Source organism: Pseudopodoces humilis, chromosome 9 (assembly GCF_049639895.1).
Source record: "Pseudopodoces humilis isolate 2021_Gansu_Grassland_sample_001 chromosome 9, ASM4963989v1, whole genome shotgun sequence".
Lineage (NCBI taxonomy): Eukaryota > Metazoa > Chordata > Aves > Passeriformes > Paridae > Pseudopodoces > Pseudopodoces humilis.
The window spans coordinates 3,085,274-3,103,828 of record NC_142208.1 but is presented as its reverse complement, the minus strand read 5'-3'; the positions used below and the strand labels follow the sequence as shown (position 1 = coordinate 3,103,828).

Genomic DNA, 18,555 nt, shown 5'->3' with positions numbered 1-18,555 from the left:
ATAGGTGATTAAATAGGAATTGTTTACAGATACCTGGTGTAATCAGTGCTTTCTGTTTGAAATTAGCCAAGCCTTCCTCAGCTTCTCACAGTGATCTGCAGGTGTTTTAGCAATCAGGAAATCAGTCCACATACAGTAAATGTTTCAGTTTCAGGTCAGATCTTGGTTCCCTTAGTTACGTTAGTCATGTTATCCATGCTGTTGGATTATTTGGATGACTGAGGTTCCCAACATGCTGCCCCCTTGATCTTTGGGGCTCTGCAGGGCTGGGACTTGGAGTGCAGAACTGCACATGCTGGCTGGGTGGTGCTTTAAGGATGCTGCAAATTAAGGTCAATATTATTCAGTGTATATTAATGCATACTTTTTTTTTTCTCTTGAAGGTTTTTGGATTCAAAGCATAAAAACCATTACAAGATATACAATCTGTAAGTATGCTCTTAAAGATGTATTCTCCAAAATAATGACTTCTAAAAATAGCTGAGGAGTGCAAGTGGCTTGTTGCTGTCCTGAAGCAGAGATGGAGATGTTTTGCACGTTTCTTAAAACAATTAAGCCTGATTGAGAGCACTGGTACTTCATTAGGTGGAGCTGAGTGAGGTTAAATGAAATGCTGGTGTGTATTCATGTTACTTGAACGCTTTTAAATGACTTGGCATCCAGCCCATCTGGAGCTTGGGCCATGTGATTAAAAAGTGAAAAGTAATTCACAGCAGGCTTTCTGTTCATGTATTAATGTCCATTTGCCAAATGAATATTTTCCTGTTTTTTTCTCTTATTTTTTAAAAAAATCAAACTGCATTGGTACCCAGACTCTGCTTCTTCCCTCTTCGTGTCTGTCCCTGTTTATTACTTCAAAAAAGCTGTTGGAGCAATTAGTGGTGGTTTCTGACTTCTCTGAGTATAATGTTTTCCTCTGAAAATTTGGTTCTGCAGAAAGCTGTAACATTTAAAGGAGTTTTCTGGTTTTGGTTTTATATTTTTTGTTGTTGTTGCTGTTCCTTCATCTAATTTATTCGTTAGCTTAGGCTAATTTCATTTGTATAAATGATTTGGTGATGTCAAAGAGCCATGGTTTTCCTACCCCTCATTTTTTTTTAAAAAATCTAAGTTGAAGATTGATTTGTTGAACTGTTACAGCTTTATTATTTTTTTTAATAGATATGTTTTTAAATATTTACAATTAATAGAAAAATTACTGTAGTACTGAAATCCAGGCAATGCATGACATTGTAATCTGTCAGTCATTAAAACAAATATTTAAAAATAAGGATTTAAATTTGCCTCTAGGTTAGCTAAAGGATTGTGGATCAATCAGCTGTTCCCTGATATTGGAGGGAAGTGACAGTAGAAGCTGAGGAACTTTACAGTGGTCATTGAAGTTGTTGTGGGGCAGAAAAAGATACATAAAAAAAGAGACATTGGTCACCTTTCATAGAGTTCAGTAGCAAAATTACATTTTCCAGCTTAGGAGCTTTCCAGAGTTGTCATCCTTTTAATAGATGGATAACATTTCCGGGTGGAAAGGCCAGTGCTTCCCAGAAGAGCTGATGGCTCCTTGGCACGGAGGTGCAGGTAGAGGAGGTAATTCCTGGCTCTTTTCCTTTGGAATCTTCTGGAGCTCAGCTCGGGAGATCTGGATCATTTAAAGTCAAACTGCTCTGCTTCATCAGGCCCCCCAAAGCTTCCTGGCAGCTCCTGCTTGTTTTGAGGAACAAAGCAGAGCATGGGCAGCTAAATGCAATCTCCTGCTGCTGCCTGGGGCCAGCGCAGCTGTCGCCTGCTGGGAAGGGTGGCTTTGGTGTCCCTGACAGGGTCTGGGTTTGCTGAGCACCCTGTTCCAGTGTGCCTCCAGAGGTGCCAGGTAACAACTGGAGGCTGCTGGAGGAAATTTGTCAGAAAAGAGGATTTTAGGAGGACTGATGAGCATCTTTTCAAGTACTACCTCCCTGAGGAGCTCCTCGCTAAGCTTCCACTTTGCTGTCTGCCAGCTGCCTCATTTTACTGTAAAGAAACACAGCTCAGTCCCCCAGCCCTGCACAGGAAGCTTTAAAGTTTGTAAGTGAGAAGAACAGCGATGAGACAAATGCATTTGACTTTTCTGTTGCTGCTCTGTGTGTTTTCAGCTGTGGAAAAAACTTGTCCAGGTGTGCCAGAGGTTTTTGTCTTTGCGTTCTTTATATAAAAATTGATTTTCTTGTTGTTAACTGCAAAATGATCACAAATCTTCCTTGAATTACTTTTTTCATCCTCAGATGAAAAATTTTGGAGGATAAAACTGTCCAGAGAGATCTTAATGGTTGTGCAGGCAAAATTTATACACATAAAATGCCATCAGGTGAATTGTGGCAATGTTTGGTCAGGAGATGGGAAGAATTGCATCCATCAGGTATTCCAGAGAACTCAGTTTCTTCAGATTAAGCTGATCCTTTGTAAATAGTGATCTATTGTCAGTGTTTCAAAAGAGGAGGTGGGAGTTCAGAGGAGTTATGTGATTATAGTCAGAATTATTTCAAACTCTGTCATGGGATTTGAGTTCCCTTAAGGTAGCTGTTCCATGAAGTTGATAATAATGTGTGTATTGCAGTTTTATCTAAAAGGATTTAGAGATTTTTCTGAAACTGTCAGCTCTGCCCCATCTTTACATCTTGGCTTTTAACTTCCCAGCAGTTTGATCAGTTTCATTTTCCTTCTTTTGTTGCTTCTGTCCTCTTTGCCTTTAACCCTTTGCTATTTCTTCAGTATTCTCCTTAATTTAAATCTGTTCTTCCACTTGGATCTCTCAACTTCCCATGCTGACAGACTGTCACCTGCCCTGTTGTAATCATTTCCATCTTCTCCAGTGGGTTTCCTTGGACTGTCCTGCAGGCAGGTGGTTAAAGGAAGGAGCTGTGGTGAAAATGGGGATTTTCTGTGCTTGCTGTATCCCTGGGGCTGAGCAATGGCAGAGGAAGCCCCTAGTCCTGTCAGCGGTGGAACCATGACCGATCAGGAGGGTGCCTGGCTGGCAGCACTTCGCTTCTGGGCTGCTTTAAACTCACTTTAATCCTAAGGAGGATCTGAGGAGCAGCCAACCCCCTCCTTAACCCCAAAAATGTCAAAAAATATTCAGGTTTCATCTGGACATCTGATGCTATTTGAGTTATAATGGTGTTTAAAAACCCCACCCCAAATGCATTGAAGCATTAAGCCCCATCAGTATCCCCAAAGTGGGTGTTGGTGGGATTTCTGCTGCCAACACACAAAAATTTAGTGCTGCTGAGCCAGGAGCTCTGCACTGGTTGTGTTCAGCTCCCAGAAGAGGGCAGAGAGAGGGACATGACCATGTCCTGCACTCAGTTTTTATCCTTGGTATCAACAAAACTATTTTTTTTATCCCTCATGGTATTCTACTTGATGATACTCTCTCACAGTTCCAAATTTGATGAATTTTCTGTCTGTTTGTGGATTTTTTGAAATGTTTTGAGGACTTCCATCACTTATTCCCCATTTGAGTTGGGTGTTTCTTTAGAAGGAAGCAGGAAACTTTCCTTGGATAAGATGCTTTGTGTTAACTGCTTTGCTTCCTAGCAGCTTCCACAGTTCCTGTGCTGCTGGCTGCTCCATCCCTCTTGGATGTACATCCTGCATACAGCCTCTCTGCTCAGAGGCTCAAGTGCAGATAATATTTTTGTGAGTCCCCTCTGCCAGCTTAACCTGGTCACTTGTGACCCAGAGAAAGTGTCAGCAATGTGATTGGAGCTTTGAAAGCTGCCAGGCTTTTCCCTAGCAGAGGGCAGAGCCAAGAAGGCTCTGGAATTCAGGGAAAAGGAAGCAGTGAGAGCATGTGCAGCCTCAGTAGCCCTGCCTGTGTCTGTGTCATGGGCAGAGCTCAGGGCAGCTCTGGGAGGCTCCAGTTACAATTGCACAAGGAGGAGCCCAAAAGTTTGAATGTCTGAAAGTGTCAGCTAAGTTCCATATGGCTCCAAAGGCTGCAGTCATACCTGGTAAGCAGGGATGAGTTCATAGCAGTCCTGAAACTGCTGTGGGAATTGGAACCCTGTGAAAAGTACAGGCTGTAATCAGAACCAAAGATCTAGGTGTGATTTGTCTACTGAAATGACTCCAGTAGTTGTGTTTCAACCTGGTGTCCACTTTCATAGAATGGTTTGGGTTGGAAGGACCTTAAACATCATCTTGTTCCAGCTCCCTGCTGTGGGCAGGGATGCCATTCACTAGATCAGGTTGCTCAGGTCCCCATCCAATCTGGTCTTGGCAGGATTTGAGGCAGGATTATTCTCAATTTTCCTTTCTGAACTGCACTTCCACTCACATCATCTTCCCTGCAGGGAGCAGCTCCAAGGAAAATTCTGGAGGATATCCAATCTTGCCTTCTTTCCCCTTACCCCAAGATCTGATCTGGTTGTTCCCTAGTGTGCTGGTTTGGCTGGTTTAGAGCCCAGCTGAGGGTTTGGGTTTCTGTCTCATCACTGGTGTTTATCCCTGGGCAAGGCAAATCCAGTGTGGTTTGCTGTGCTCCTGTCTAGCTGGAGAGGGTGTCTTCGAATGGGCAGAGACTGATGTGGCTGCAGAGCCTTGAGAAATGTGTCATTTGCCAGCTCTGAGGGGGAAAGTGGCTGACTGGCCTTCAGGGTTCACTTAAATTCAGGAATCAATGCCGAGTGGCAGAGCAGTGTCACAATCTGCTTGATACAAGTGATGATACTCAGTGGGGCTTGTGGTGCTCCTGTGATGTCCTTGTGATCCCCATCGCTCTGAGCACCCACGCTGCTGCTGAGGCACCCTGACCTGTGTTCTGAGTTGAGGATCCCCTGGATGAAGGTCACAGCTGTCTGCTCTCCGTGTGTTTGGCAGCAGAAAGCTGCTCCAGTGCTGGAGCTGCTCATGCACAGGGTTACAAGGTAATAATACTTGAATGAATTGAGTCACGTTGACTAAAACATAGCCATGGACTACAGTTACCAGAGGGGTAAGTGTTTGCCTTTCAGTAAAATAATTCACATTTTAGTGAGCAGTCTGCTGCAAAACAGTTTGGGTTTTTTTTTGTGTGTGTGTAACCTCTAGTTTTAAATCATAAAGGTGATGGGCATGCATTATTTCCCTGGGTGTGATAGATGCTGGGAGTGCCTCAGAGACTTGTCTTGAACTCTTGTCTATTTTTTTTTTTAGATGTGCTGAAAGACATTATGACACCGCCAAATTTAACTGCAGAGGTACGTTTTTACTGCCTAATGTGTGTTCTCTTTAAACCTCAGTGAATGAAGGCCTAAAGGAGGAGCTGATGAATAGTCATGTAGGAGATTTGGGCACAAGGAATGATGTCAGATTGCTTTGAGTCATTGGAAAAACTTGCTATATTCTTGGTGCTTTCAAAAAACTGTGTTCCTGACAGTTAAAGATCAAGATCTAATAAAAAGTCTACATGTGCAAAAAATTTCTGCAGAATGTGTTACACAGAAGTACAAACTCCTTGTACAATTTACATTTACAGTGTGAGGCTCAGAGGAGTCTGGTTTTTATGAAGGATGAAAGATGGAGAACACTTAAGCCACTATCACTATGTGTGTAAAGCAACTTTTGGAAGATCTGGAAGAACCTTTAGATGCTAAAAAAAAAGATAAATTCCCATGTGACATCCTTAGAGATGGGTTGGGTCTTAGACACTGCAGAGCTGCCAAAAGCAGTGAGGAATCTTTCAGAGGTGCCTGTTGACCAGGTCCTTGTGAGTGGATACTGATGTAACTGTTGTGTCAGTGTTACTTCCCCAGGAAATAAATAAATGTAGATTTATCCATGTTCTTTGGGCAGAGGAGCATTTCTTGCTCAGAAGTTGTAGTTCCTGTGCTTCAGATGAGGGTAGATGAGGAGTCCTTGTGCCTAGGGAATCGTAGGAGATAAACAAATTTTGGGCTTATTCTGCATCATAGCAATGGCTCAACTTCCGTTTTTCATGAATATTATTTTAAACCATCCATCTAGTTATGAAGAGGCTTTAGAACGTGACCAAAATGTAATTGGCTGCTTTAATGCCTTAATATAGAAGGACTGAAATTGTCTTGTTGAAGTCGTCAGCGCTTCTGATTTGCTCTTACGATGTTGAATGACAGTGCCCTGAAACCTCACTCCATACTCACCAGCCAGAAAAAAGTATTTTAGGATCTGCTTGAGCAGTGCTTTGGGTAAGAAGAGAAGAGGACATGTTCTAATATGGCCAGAACATATGTTTGCTTTAATTTCTGCTTTTTGGTACGGGGGTGCTCAGCTCCCTTCGCTGTCAATCCCAGCCCCAAATGCTGTTTATGACAGCACCTTTCACAGCTCCTCTGCACAAGACATGCTGCATTTTTTAATGTTCATCCCCGAATTAGTTAACCTCAGATAACCAAATTGGTGACTCAGGACTTCCCTTAGCAGAGGAGCAAAAGTTCTACTTGAAAATCTTCTGAAGTGAACTGACTGCAAAGGGAACTTCTGTTTTGTACTGACCATGAAACACCAGAATAGTTCATTATTCACCCAGGATGATCTTGCATCACATAAAACCCCAAACACTAAAAGCTCTTCATCTTCTCTGGGAAGTAACTTTGTGTCCATGGTTTTTCCAGTTTCTGAAATCCTTCCATGCTGGAATTGTCTTCTTCTTAGCCACAGACTTTCTTTTTTTTTTTTTTAACTCTTCTGTGTGCTATGGGATTCTTCTTGATATATGTAGGGGCTGGGATAGAGCAAGCAGGATTATTCTCCAGGCTGTGTGTTCCATTGTAAGGAATCAAAATCCATGGAGGGACGAAATGCACCTTCTCATGGCCCCGCTCAAGACTGTACAGCTTAATGTTTCTTTCCTCTTAATCCCTCCACACCATCCCAGGGCACCCATTTCATCTTCTCACTTCAGCTTTGAAGAAAGTACCACAAGGTTTGCCTTTTATTCCAAATCTTGGAGAGCATCTTCAGCATCTTGTGACTACTTGGGAGTTTCCAGGCTGTTCTTTCAGGACTTTTTTACTCCCCTCCTCATGGAAACCTTGCTGGCTGTAATTGTGATAGACTCAAAGCTGTACAGACATTTTTGCAGCTCCTTTTCTTAGGGATTTCTAAATAAATCCCATCTTTAGGGTCTCGTAAAACTTTGGGGGTCATTTGGGGAGCCTTTGGATCTTCTGTGTGGAAGAGTTTGTGTGTTCATGTTTGTGAACATGTGTTGGCTCTTTAGCAAAGATTATTCACTTTATCAGCTTCCCCATTTGTTCTGGGAGATGAAGGGGGCAGTCTGTGCTGTGAGTGAATAAATTTGTTGATTCCTCCAAAAGGCTGTGGACTTGTCCTGCAATCCTTCAGCAGTTCCATAACTTCATCCCTCGCTTGTGCTGTAGGAGTCCTTGGGGATTCATCAAAAGGAGTCTTGCGTGTGTGACTACAGAGTGGTGCTGACGAAACCAATACAGACACTTGCCAAAAAAATGAAATGTATTCATTTTTAGCCCAGAAAAGGAAATGGTTTTTCTAGCTGGGAATTTTGAAGTGAACTGGAGTTGTATTTATAAGATCCCAAGGCTGTTGGAGAGGAATTGGGGTGCACTTCATCAAGTGCTGTTCTGCTGAAAGCAGAACATTGTGTGTAGTTCTGCTGGTCGGGGTGATATTGTCCCTCATCTCATCTGAGGTGGGAGAAGTTTGGGTGTTTCTGCTTAATGCTTATTTTTTGCTCTCTTGAGTTTTCTTGCATTTCCTGCATCGCTTGAAATTCTTTTCATCCCTAGATGGAAAAGTGTGTGTGAATACACCCATATCAGAAAGGACAGCGTTGTTCAGTGTTCTGACTCTAAACCCCACAAGTATTGCCAGTGCCTTACCTGAGATTTCTCTCCCAATTACAATTTTTGAAATATAGAAATGACAGATTTTTGTTTCACAAGGCTTTTGAGCAGATTCTGACAGTTTTTTCCCAATGTAGACCCAACTGTGTTCGGTAATTTTTCAGCAAAGTTCCTGTTGTCTGCTCAGTGACTGAGGTCTGGCCTTGCTCTCTCTCAGCAGGTAGTTTAATTATTGCTGGAGTAATGGCTTTTCACAAGGTTATTCTGTGTGCCAGCACGCTCTTAAATTCTAGAAAACTCATGTTACAGAGCCTGTGCCACTCAGTTCAATAGAGGGGTGAAATAGTTGCTCAGTGGAGCAGGATGCCTGCTTATGGACTGCTGGAGAAATGTTTGCAGTGCTCATGATATACTGAATAATACTGGAATTAAAAATACATATCGATATGGAAGACGGGGGGGCGGGGGGGATAATTGAATAACTTAATTTTTACATGCTTGTCACAAAGGTGACCTGAGCTTGCTTTGCCTTTTGAGGTTCTGATGAACTCCTTCTCCCTGCAGTTGCACAGTACCCTTTTGAAGACCATAACCCACCACAGCTGGAGCTCATCAAACCTTTTTGTGAAGATCTTGACCAGTGGCTAAGTGAAGATGACAATCATGTGGCAGCAATCCACTGTAAAGCTGGAAAGGGACGAACTGGTGTAATGATTTGTGCATATTTGTTGCATCGAGGGAAGTTTTTAAGGGCCCAAGAAGCCCTCGATTTCTATGGGGAAGTAAGGACCAGAGACAAGAAGGTGAGCTGTTGCTGTTCTGCCCTCTACCTGTAACTAACCTGTAACTGGCTGCTTTTTCCTCCTTGAGATCCATTTGATGCTCAAACCCTTTTAAGTTGCGATGTCTGATTTAGCTCCAGTAGGATTGGATCCGTGCAGTGGAAATGGAAACGCTTTCCTAAGCAGCAGTAGCCTTTAGTCACAGCTCTAAACCAGCCTGTTTTTTCACATGTCCTGTTTAAGAAGACCTGGACAGTTGATTTTAAATGGCTTTTTCAGCACTGTTCTGCTGCATGGTGCATCAGAGGGGCAGTGAACTTTCTCATTCAGCATTTTCTGCCCAAATGAGAGGATTGTTCCAGCTGATTTTGCCTGAATGGATGAGTTGTTCATCTCCTCAGGTTCTCTTGACTGCTGTGGTGGGGTTTGGAGATGCATAGGGGAATATCCCAACTGGAAGGCCCTTATTATTGGGTGCCCCTTGTCAGTAAAGGGCAGTTAAGGCCTCGTTAATGACAATTTACCCTCCTTATTTGAAATCTTCTCCAAAGATGATAAGATATGACTTTTAAGGTAGTTTTAGCAAGTTTCCCTGCTCGTCTTCAATATTTCCCTGAGTGTGTTGGTTGAGCATCCCAAGGGGATCATCCCTGCAAGCCAGTTTCAACCTCCTCAAGCACAGAGCTCTCCCTGCTCCCGGAGTATTTACAATTAAAGTATTAATTTCACAGTGTGTTGGTCTCTAATAAGAAGAGCTCATGTCTGAAGGCTCTTGAGAGCAGAAATGTCGCCTAAGAAATTTTAGAATTTGGCTGTTAATTCAGTGGAAGGAGCAGGTAACTCCTCAGTTTGCTCTGCTGATAAGGTGGAGCTGTTTTTCCATGTAGTGCTGAGCTGGTTGTGGTGTAATGCTGGAGTGGAGACAAGGTCAAGATTTCCCATCAAAACTTCTGTGGCTTTTGATAAAAGTGCATGAGAGAGACTAGGAATGAGCCGTGTGCTGAATAAACAGAGTAGATTACTCCTGCTGGTAAGGGTTATCTCCAGAGCTGAATAAAGCAGCATGAAAACGACAAATACACAGTGAAATGCTGTGCCTCAGTTTCCCTTTTGTGAAAAGAAGGTTGTATTTCTTCAGGCTGGGGGTAAGGTCAGTTGGGTGTTTATCAGTACCCCAGGGATACCTTGGGCATCTTGGAGGGGAGGGAGAACTCAGTTAAACAGGAGTAGTGAGAGCCTTGTTTACTTGACTGTAAATACTGTCTGTAACCAGCAACTTGTTTTGGTTTCAGTGTCTCTGCTGCAAGAGTTGGCTTTTTTCCCTTCCTAGCTCCACTTGAGCATGGTTATCTTGATGTGGCCAGTGAGCAGCATGTGATTCACATAATCCTTCAGTAGTGTTTATAAACAGGTATTCCAGTGCAGGTTTCTGGAGCCTTTTCTTCCCTTGTGGCCCATATTTCAGCATTATATGTCAAGTGCCGCTCTCTGATTTGAGATTTCACCACACCTTTGTATAACTGACTTCCTCAATTCAAAGTCAATGAGGCATCAAAAGAGCTGTTTGTACAAAGGGACAAGCAAATGCCTTTTTTCTTTCCTTTTGGGCCAACATAGGTATGATTAAGGCTTTAATAGGGACCAGATTTTCTTGGTTTACAGCGAGGACAAGGTGCCCACTTTGCACATGTGGCTGCTTTGAGCAGCCCAGCTCCAATCACTGCTGCCATTAATGCTCATGGCAGAGAGCTGCTGCGAGGGCTCAGGCTGTGCTGGCAGGAAGTGTGAGTCTAATTGCAAGAGGAAGTATGACTAATTGGTCAAGAGCACAGCCCTGAGCACTTCTGGAGCCAGCTTTTCCCAAGTGCCTGCCGGGAGAAGCAGCTCCAGGGAGGCCTTTGCACCATCAAGTGAGAGTTGTTGTAGGTGAGGCTCAGAGTTGCTGCACAGGCTGTTCTTGTGCTGGGCAGCAAGACATGGCAGAGCCCAGGGTGTCCCTGACCAAGCCCTCTTGTGGGGTATTTTATTTCCTCTACAAGCTGCCTCTTTTGGCTTCTGAAACTCATTGTAGTGGGGGGAACTTAGAAGAAGGGAGTGGTGAAGATTAGGAAGTGTGGGCTGCATGGTTATGTCTGTCGGTCTCCACCACTGTAGAACAGGAGTGATTCTTATTTTCCTTTGGAACAAAAGGAGACAAACTGTTTTCTGAAATGGGATAAAGAACTGTGCTTGTCTGTTGTCAGAGGTGTGGAAGAAGTAACTGCCCAAAAAGCCCTCTAAAGAAGCTGCTGCTTCCACTGTTTGAAGTGATTAGTTTATCCCACCTCTTCCTTATGACCGGCACTGACACCTTACTGTGGTGGTAGAGACTGGCAGCTTACCTCCCTACAGCTGGAGAAAGTCTTAATTTACTCCTGCTTCTGCCTTGGAGGGTTTTGTGGTGAGGATTAGGCTTGGAAGGAAGCTCAGTGGATAGGGATCAGCTATTCAAGTGCTGGAGATGATCTGCTCGGGAGCATTCTTTGAGCACCATACAGTTTTATTTTCAAGGATGGCTCCTAAGAGTTCTCATATGGGAAAAGGCTGAGAGAATTGGAGTTGTTCAGCCTGAAGAAGAGAAGCCTTGGGGTGATCTCATTGTGGCTTTCCAGTACCTAGAGGAGCTGACAAGAAAGGTGGAGAGAGACTCTTTACAAGGGCCTGGAAGGACAGGACAAGGGGAATGGCTTCATGCTGACAAAGTAGGGTTAGATGGGATATTGGGAAGGAATTCTTCCCTGTGAGGAGTGCCCAGAGAAGCTGTGGCTGCCCCTGGATCCCTGGAAGTGTCCAAGACCAGGTTGGACTTTGGGGCTTGGAGCCACCTGGGATAGTGGGATTTGTCCCTGCCCATGGCAGGGGGTGGCGCTGGATGATCTTTAAGATCCCTCCCAACACAGCCAGACCATGCTGTGTTTCTGTGGTGTTGCTGTGTCTGAACAGGAAGTGAAAACCAATTACTTCATGTGAGGAAGCCTCAGAATGACCCTCTGAGCAGGGCAGAGATGCCATGTTGGTGTCACAGCTCGCCAGTTGTAGTGTCTATTTGTTGGACATGCTCAGCTGCCAACCTTTGCCAAACCTGATGCCCTAGGCCTGCTCTGAGGCTGCAGCTTCACTCTCCCAGTAGAGTGTGTTCCTAAAGGGAATGTGGGAATATTGTTTCCAAAATATTTGTTCTTCACAGTCCTACCTGTGCTACATTGAGAGGAGAACCAGGAGCAGCACTTGACAATGTTTGGGATGCCCTGGGAAGCTCTGGCATAGAGACCAGAGGAGCTTATCTCACAGCCATGTAAAATGGTGATAGTGATAGATGGAAGACACAAGCTTGAATTACTTCCCTGTGCTTCTGGAGTAAAAGTGAGTGGTGGTTGATTGCACCCCTTGGAGCATTGTTAGTTTGTTATGAAAGTGTTCTGCTTGGAATTCAGACCTTTGGAAATGGAGAACTGAGTTCTGCTTCAATGGGACTGGTTTTAGGGTCTCAGGATCTAAGGGCTGTATCTCCAGGGAGTCAGACTGTGGCTGGAGGGCTAAAACTGCCCTGTTGGCTGAGAACTGGCTTTGCTGTGGGATTGACTATCACAAAGTGCTCCCTTGGTTCTGCTCCCAGCTTTGCTTGCCCTGGCCAGGTGTCCTGGGGTTTTTCCATAGGACACATCCATTATGGAGCAAGGAAGCTCTGGGCAGAGAAGGATGTGTTCTCCTCACCTCTGCTTTCCTCCTGCTTGGCAGCCCTGGCAAGCACTGCTGGCCTGCTCTGAGGCTGGGATTTGCTCAGTCCTGAAGCTCAGATCCCAGGAAAAAGAAGTTTAGAGCTCCCTCAAGGAGTGGATGTGATAAGCACTGAGGACATCTGAGCCAAAACCACGGCCAGTGTGCAAGGCTGCTTGGGAAGGTCATTGTGCAAGTGCTGCAGGGAAAGGGCTTTTGTGTAATATAGAAGCAGCTCAAGTGATAAGGAGACATAATTATCAACTTACTTTTTTTTTTTTTAAATGGCAGGAAGTGACTATTTCCATGTGTGCAGAATAGAGATTTACTAAATTAAAAGCACTCTGGCTACTCTTAGCTTCTGGCTGTTGTGAGGTGAAACAGATGAAACTAAAAGTTTACAGAAAAATGAGGTCTAGGTTTTGTCACAATGCTCACAGACTTGTGTATGAAAATTTTTTGTTTATCTCCATTTTATTCCAATTCCACATTCAGTTTTAATCAGATCACTCACTGATGCTGTTGAAAGTCTGCAGTAACAGGTTGTTCTAGATCATGTAATGCATTTTCTGGGAAATGAAACAGTTTTTCATATTTGTCTATTTTACTTGAAAGTGTTGGCTTAAAGAGCTGTTCCCTTATTTGAAGCTTTGAGCTGATTTAAAATCAGTAATAAAAACATTCTTAGATTTTATGCTCTCAAAGCAAATGTTTACCTCAGAGTTTGAACACTTGGGCTGTTGGGACTCTTTTAATGAAACTTTCCACATTTTTGGGAAAATATTCCAGGATGTTTTGTAAAGAGAAGACAGCATCAGTCTTGAGTACAGTGATATTAGCCAAAATTAGTCTTTTGACTTAAAATGGTGTCAAAATGTAATTCCTGTAGTGGTAGATTTTAGAATTCCTAAATGTAGTGGTGCTTTAGAGTATATTCAAGGCACCTCTTGTTAAACATTTGATGCTCTCCATACCCAAAAAAGGAGCAGTATGGGATTATTTTTGACATGACCCCCAGGGTGTCTGTGGTGTTTGTTTTTAAGAAATGGGAAACATCTGCATTCTTTGCTTCATGGCTGGAGATGGATGTTTGGAGAGCACAGAATCACAGAAGGGTTTGGGTCAGAAGGGACCTTAGAGGGTAGCTCCAGCCTTCCTGCAGTGTTAGGGACACCTTCCATTATCCCAGGCTGCTCCAAGCCCCATCCATCCTGCCCTTGGACACTTGCAGGGATCCAGGGGCAGCCACAGCTGCTCTGGGCACCCTGTGCCAAGGCCTGCCCACCCTCCTAGGGAACAATTCCTTCCCAATGTCCCCTCTAACCCTACCCTCTGGCACTGGGAAGTCATTCCCTGTGTCCTTCTCCATATTTCTTGTCGGCCCCTTCAGGTACTGGAAGGCCACATTAGGTCACCCCAAAGCTTCACTTCTCCAGGCTGTGCTATCCCAATTCCCTCAGCCTTTCCTGGTGGGAGAGGTGCTCCATCCCGAGATGTGCTGAAGTATCTGGCAAAGCAGTGCCCTGCTCTGTGTGCTGGGGGCTGGTCAGTAGTGAATGACCTGCTCCTTTGGGCTGGAGGTGATGGGCAGGAGCCCTGTCAGTGATGCTGATCAAAGGTTTTTGACACTTGTTTTCCCTCTGTTTAGGGAGTGACAATTCCCAGTCAGAGACGCTACGTGTACTACTATAGCTACCTGTTAAAGAATCACCTGGATTATAGACCAGTGGCGCTGCTGTTCCACAAGATGATGTTTGAAACAATTCCCATGTTCAGCAGCGGAACTTGCAGTAAGTACCAGCACCCCTTCACCTCTGCTAGGGAACCTGTTGGCATTTTGGATGGGGTGATGGCACCAAGAGCTGCACATCTTGGAGAAAGTCACATGTAAACACCTCACAATCCAAAATCTGCTGGCTTAGTGGGCTCTGTCCACTGGGATCCTCCCAGGTGTAGTCTGTGAAGGACTCATGATTGTTTTACTATGGTTTTAAATTGGCAAGTATTTTAATGGTTTGAAGATAAGTGATTCCATATGTAGAAGCAGTGGGGCTGGAAAAGACCTCCAAGATTGAGTCCAGCCTGTTACCAGTCCCCACCTTGTCACCCAAACCAGAGCACTGAGTGCCACATCCACTTGTTCCTTGGACTCCTCCAGGGATGGGGACTCCACCATTCTATGACTCTTTGGGTATTTGCTCCTTAATTTTATGAAAAGCCTCCTTTTTTTTTCAACACAGCAACTCTTGGGAAACATGAATTGCTGAAAAACATTTGCCTAATGGCATGTTGGCTTCCAATACAGCAACATCATTCTTCCCATGATGTACAAAAAAAATAAATGAATCAGTTCAACTGGATAAATATCTAATTAACTCTGGGATAAACTTTTCTTTATGTGGAGGTTTCTAAAGCATTAATACACCTGTAAATGATTAATCTCATCTCCTGATACACTGAGTTAGTGAGGAACAGCAGATTTTGTGAAGCTTTGAAATACAAAAACAAATTCTGCTCTGTCCTGTGGGCTGTGTTGCAGGGCAGTGACTGCCTTGTGTTGCGTGCTTGTTTTTTGTTGGTGGAAAAAATCTAATGGTTTTGCTATGAGGATTACAGTAATGTGTAATTAATTCCAGTGCCTCCTGTGGCTTTGATTAAAATTGCCCTGTTAATATTGTTGTGAGACAGTACCTGAACATGTCACACACACAAGAAACAATCGAGCAGCTTGTCAGGCTGTAACCAGGAGGGAGGGAGGAGCCTCTGCCAAAACCCCTCTGCCTTAGGGAAGAGAGGTGTGGAGGTTACAGATTTCTGCAATTACCACTTAGTTAATGTTTTGGATGAACTGTGCTGTACTTGTGAGTCTGAGCTGCTCAAGTGAGCGCTGCCTTGTGTGTCCATGGGAGGCTGCTAGGGTGGTTTTTACACAGGAGGATGTTGGGATAGACAAGGGATTGGCCAAGCACCTGAGAAGACAAATTAACTACCAAGCTCAGCAGTTGTATGCTGCAATATTTTAAGTTTCTATGGAGTTCTCAGTGATTTTTCAGAATGTGAAATCAATGGTCTGTGTTGTGTCTTTAGTTGTGTTGTCAGCTGTGGTGGGAGGAATGTTACCAACGTGATAACTTTCAGTCTGCCTTGCTTGTTATCATTCTGCTGCTTTAAAGTCATGCACAGAGCAGAATCCAGCCTCTAGGGCAGAATGAGGGGGTGACAGAGTTTCACAGCTCTGAGGATTCGAGGGAGATAAGGGCAGGAAGAGAAAGTTGTGTGGAGATCTCACAGCACCATCCAGGGTCTGGAGGGGCTACTGGGAAGCTGGAGAGGGACCTTGCAACAGGAGCTGCGGTGATAGGACCAGGGGGGAATGGCTTGACATTGCCAGAGGGGAAATTTAGGTGAGATACTGGGAAGGAATCCTTCCCTGGGAGGGTGGGCAGGCCCTGGCACAGGGTGCCCAGAGAAGCTGGGGCTGCCCCTGGATCCCTGGAAGTGCCCAAGGCCAGGTTGGACAGGGCTTGGAGCAGCCTGGGATAGTGGAAGGTGTCTCTGCCCATGGCAGGGGTGGCACTGGATGGACTTTAAGTCCCTTCCAACCCAGACCATCCTGGGGATTCTCTGAACCTGGCAGTAATAGTTTCATCACTGGGCCCTTCAGCAGGACAGTGTAGGTGTGGTTAGTAGGGACTGCCACACCTCTACAGGGGTGTCTGATATGACCATTTCCAAAGCATCTCTTCCTAAACTGGACCAAAAACCTGTTTTAATTTCAGTATTACCCCTGCAGATTTAATTGGGGGAGTTATGCCATGGCTGGCACTTCTCTGGTGATGGTGATTTACAGGACCAGCTTAGGCTGTGCTGGTTAGTTTTCAGCATTAATGTTCAGTTTTGTTCTTGTTCTTGCTTGTTTGTGTAAGAGTAGAGTCAGTTTGACATGACCAGCCACTCTACAATTGGAGAAGAGGTGAGAACGAATAAAACCTCTCACTTCAGTCTGTGTAATAGAGAGGAGAGGGAAAATGCAAGGAACAGTCAAATAGTTGTTACGTTTTACATCATTATATTAAAAAGAAATAACATTTTAGGATCTCCCTGGTGGCCTCAAAGTATTGCCATGAAGGACAGAAATCTCTAAGGTTGTTTCCAGTAGCATCTGGCAAAGTTTGATCCCCTGTGCTGTTAAACTCTTAATAGAAACTTAGTTAACTTTGAAAATACCATAGCTCATGATTTTGTTTCTGCCCCCATTGTTGTGCTTTTTGACACTTTTGAGTCTTTTCTCACCAAGTGGCACTCTGTTTTGTCACACAGATCCTCAGTTTGTGGTGTACCAGCTCAAGGTAAAGATATTCACCTCCCCTTCAGGACCCTCACGACGTGAAGACAAGTACATGTACTTTGAATTCCCTCAACCTTTGCCGGTATGCGGTGATATCAAAGTGGAATTTTTCCACAAACAGAACAAGATGTTGAAAAAGGTTGGTTTCCTTGCTTTTTCTGGAAAATGTTGTCGAGCCAGCCCCTGATGCTGGGGGTTGGGGTGTTGGTTATTTTTCAAGGATGTTTAATCACGGCATTTAATTCTTTGATGTCTGGTTTTCCCGAGGAGCCAGTTGACCACAAAATGAAAGTTGGATGTTTGGGGAGTTGGTGAGATTAAGTACAAAGGTTGGATAAAAATGATCCTGGGTCTGTATTGCAGTCGTTTGGGTAGTAGTGAGTAATCTAATTGAGGAAGAAACATTCACCTTCTAAAAATAGACTTGCATACTGAGCAAGTTAACTCCAGCTGTTTTCTTCACTAAATTTTCCTGAGGTTTGAGCAGGCACAGAAGATCCTGTCTGTGCTGTTGGCTGATTTGTACCCATCTGTCAAATTTAGCTGAATTTCTGAGATAATTGCGTTCCCACGCACTTCGTAAAAGTATCTCTGCAATCTCTTCCACCACCTCTCTGTTCCCAGCTGCAGTGCCTTGACATGAGAGGTTTAGAGAATTCCCTCAGAGCTGAGGGTTTTATTAGGGTCTTAGTTGTGGAAAAAAAAAATTAATCTAGAACGCAGTTTGAAGCCAAAGTCAGTTCTTAAAGCTGAATCCCTGAGTTTTAGTTCTGGTGCTTGTGGAGCCACTTTGGGTCTGCCAGAGTGAAAGGTGAGGATGGGACTCAGACGTGCTGATTAAAGGCTGCTTTGGTTTTTGCTACTTAAAATCCTTATCAGTACTTACTCCCTGTTGAATTGAGGTTAGGAAACTTAAGAGCATTCAGTGAGTGAATTCATAAAAGTAAGAAATGCTAAAGTGGATCAGGAGATGAAGAAGTGGTGAGGTAACATCACTTAGAGCTGTGCAGACATGTTGTACCTGCCAGCTGTGTGTGAATGCAGACATGCACACTGTTGTGTGGGCTTGGTAGTGTCAACAAGTTTAATTCACATGCTGGTGTCTGCAAAAGTTTCTGGACAGTTCCTTAGTGGCCCTGTTTTCCTTCTCTTGCCTGTTTGAGGAGATGTTTTAGTTGGTCAGTGCAGTACAGAGACTGTAAAAGCATTTTAAAAGTAGAAATTCTACTTCAAAGCCAAGATTATTGACGTGCAAGCAGGGAAGAGTCTTTTAAAGGAGCACTCAGATGAGTACTGTGGGCTAAAAATGAGTGATGCAGAGAGGAGATGATGCAAAACCCCAGCATCTGAGACAAGGTCCTGCTTTATCTACTCTCTCCTATCTGGACTGTGAGTTTGTTGTTTCTTTGCCATCTCCAGTAACACATGGATTACAGACACACCTGATGGGAAGTGCTGTGCTGCCCTGGCCATCCCTGAAATACCAGTGTGCAGGTCAGCTGCTGGGTCTTGGCTCTGTAGCCCCAGGAACAAACTCCTGTATTTATTTTACCTCTGGAGAGAGCACTGAGATCCAGAGGCAGCATAATGAGAGCCCCTCATGACCACACACAGTTTCTGCATTATGGATTGGGTCTTCAGGAGTGTGTAGAAGTGCAGAACCACAGCAGGAGGATTACTGTGCTGGAGTTTCATTTCAGGGTGTCAGATTGTGGTTTCATTTCTTAAGAATCTTTGTAGTTTCTGAGTAGCTGGTTGATTTTTTTCTTTTATTTTTTTTTTCTTTTTGTCTATTCTTATCAAACACCTGAACTATTTGAGTTCTGTGGATTATAGATAGTGCAGAGGTGCT

At 44.1% G+C, this 18,555-nt stretch overlaps 1 protein-coding gene across 2 annotated transcripts in view; it reads left to right on the top strand.

Annotated features, from left to right (window-relative positions):
* The window catches only part of PTEN (phosphatase and tensin homolog), a 48,438-nt gene that overhangs the window by 19,463 nt on the left and 10,420 nt on the right, over positions 1–18,555 (top strand). Inside the window, exons 3-7 of one of the 2 annotated variants that reach the window (XM_014259492.2) lie at positions 384–428; positions 5,170–5,213; positions 8,355–8,620; positions 14,004–14,145; positions 16,676–16,842. In XM_014259492.2, coding sequence (XP_014114967.1) covers positions 384–428; positions 5,170–5,213; positions 8,355–8,620; positions 14,004–14,145; positions 16,676–16,842 — 664 coding nt within the window. The remainder of the gene's footprint in view (positions 1–383; positions 429–5,169; positions 5,214–8,354; positions 8,621–14,003; positions 14,146–16,675; positions 16,843–18,555) is intronic. The other variant, XM_005530733.3, reaches the window with a different exon arrangement.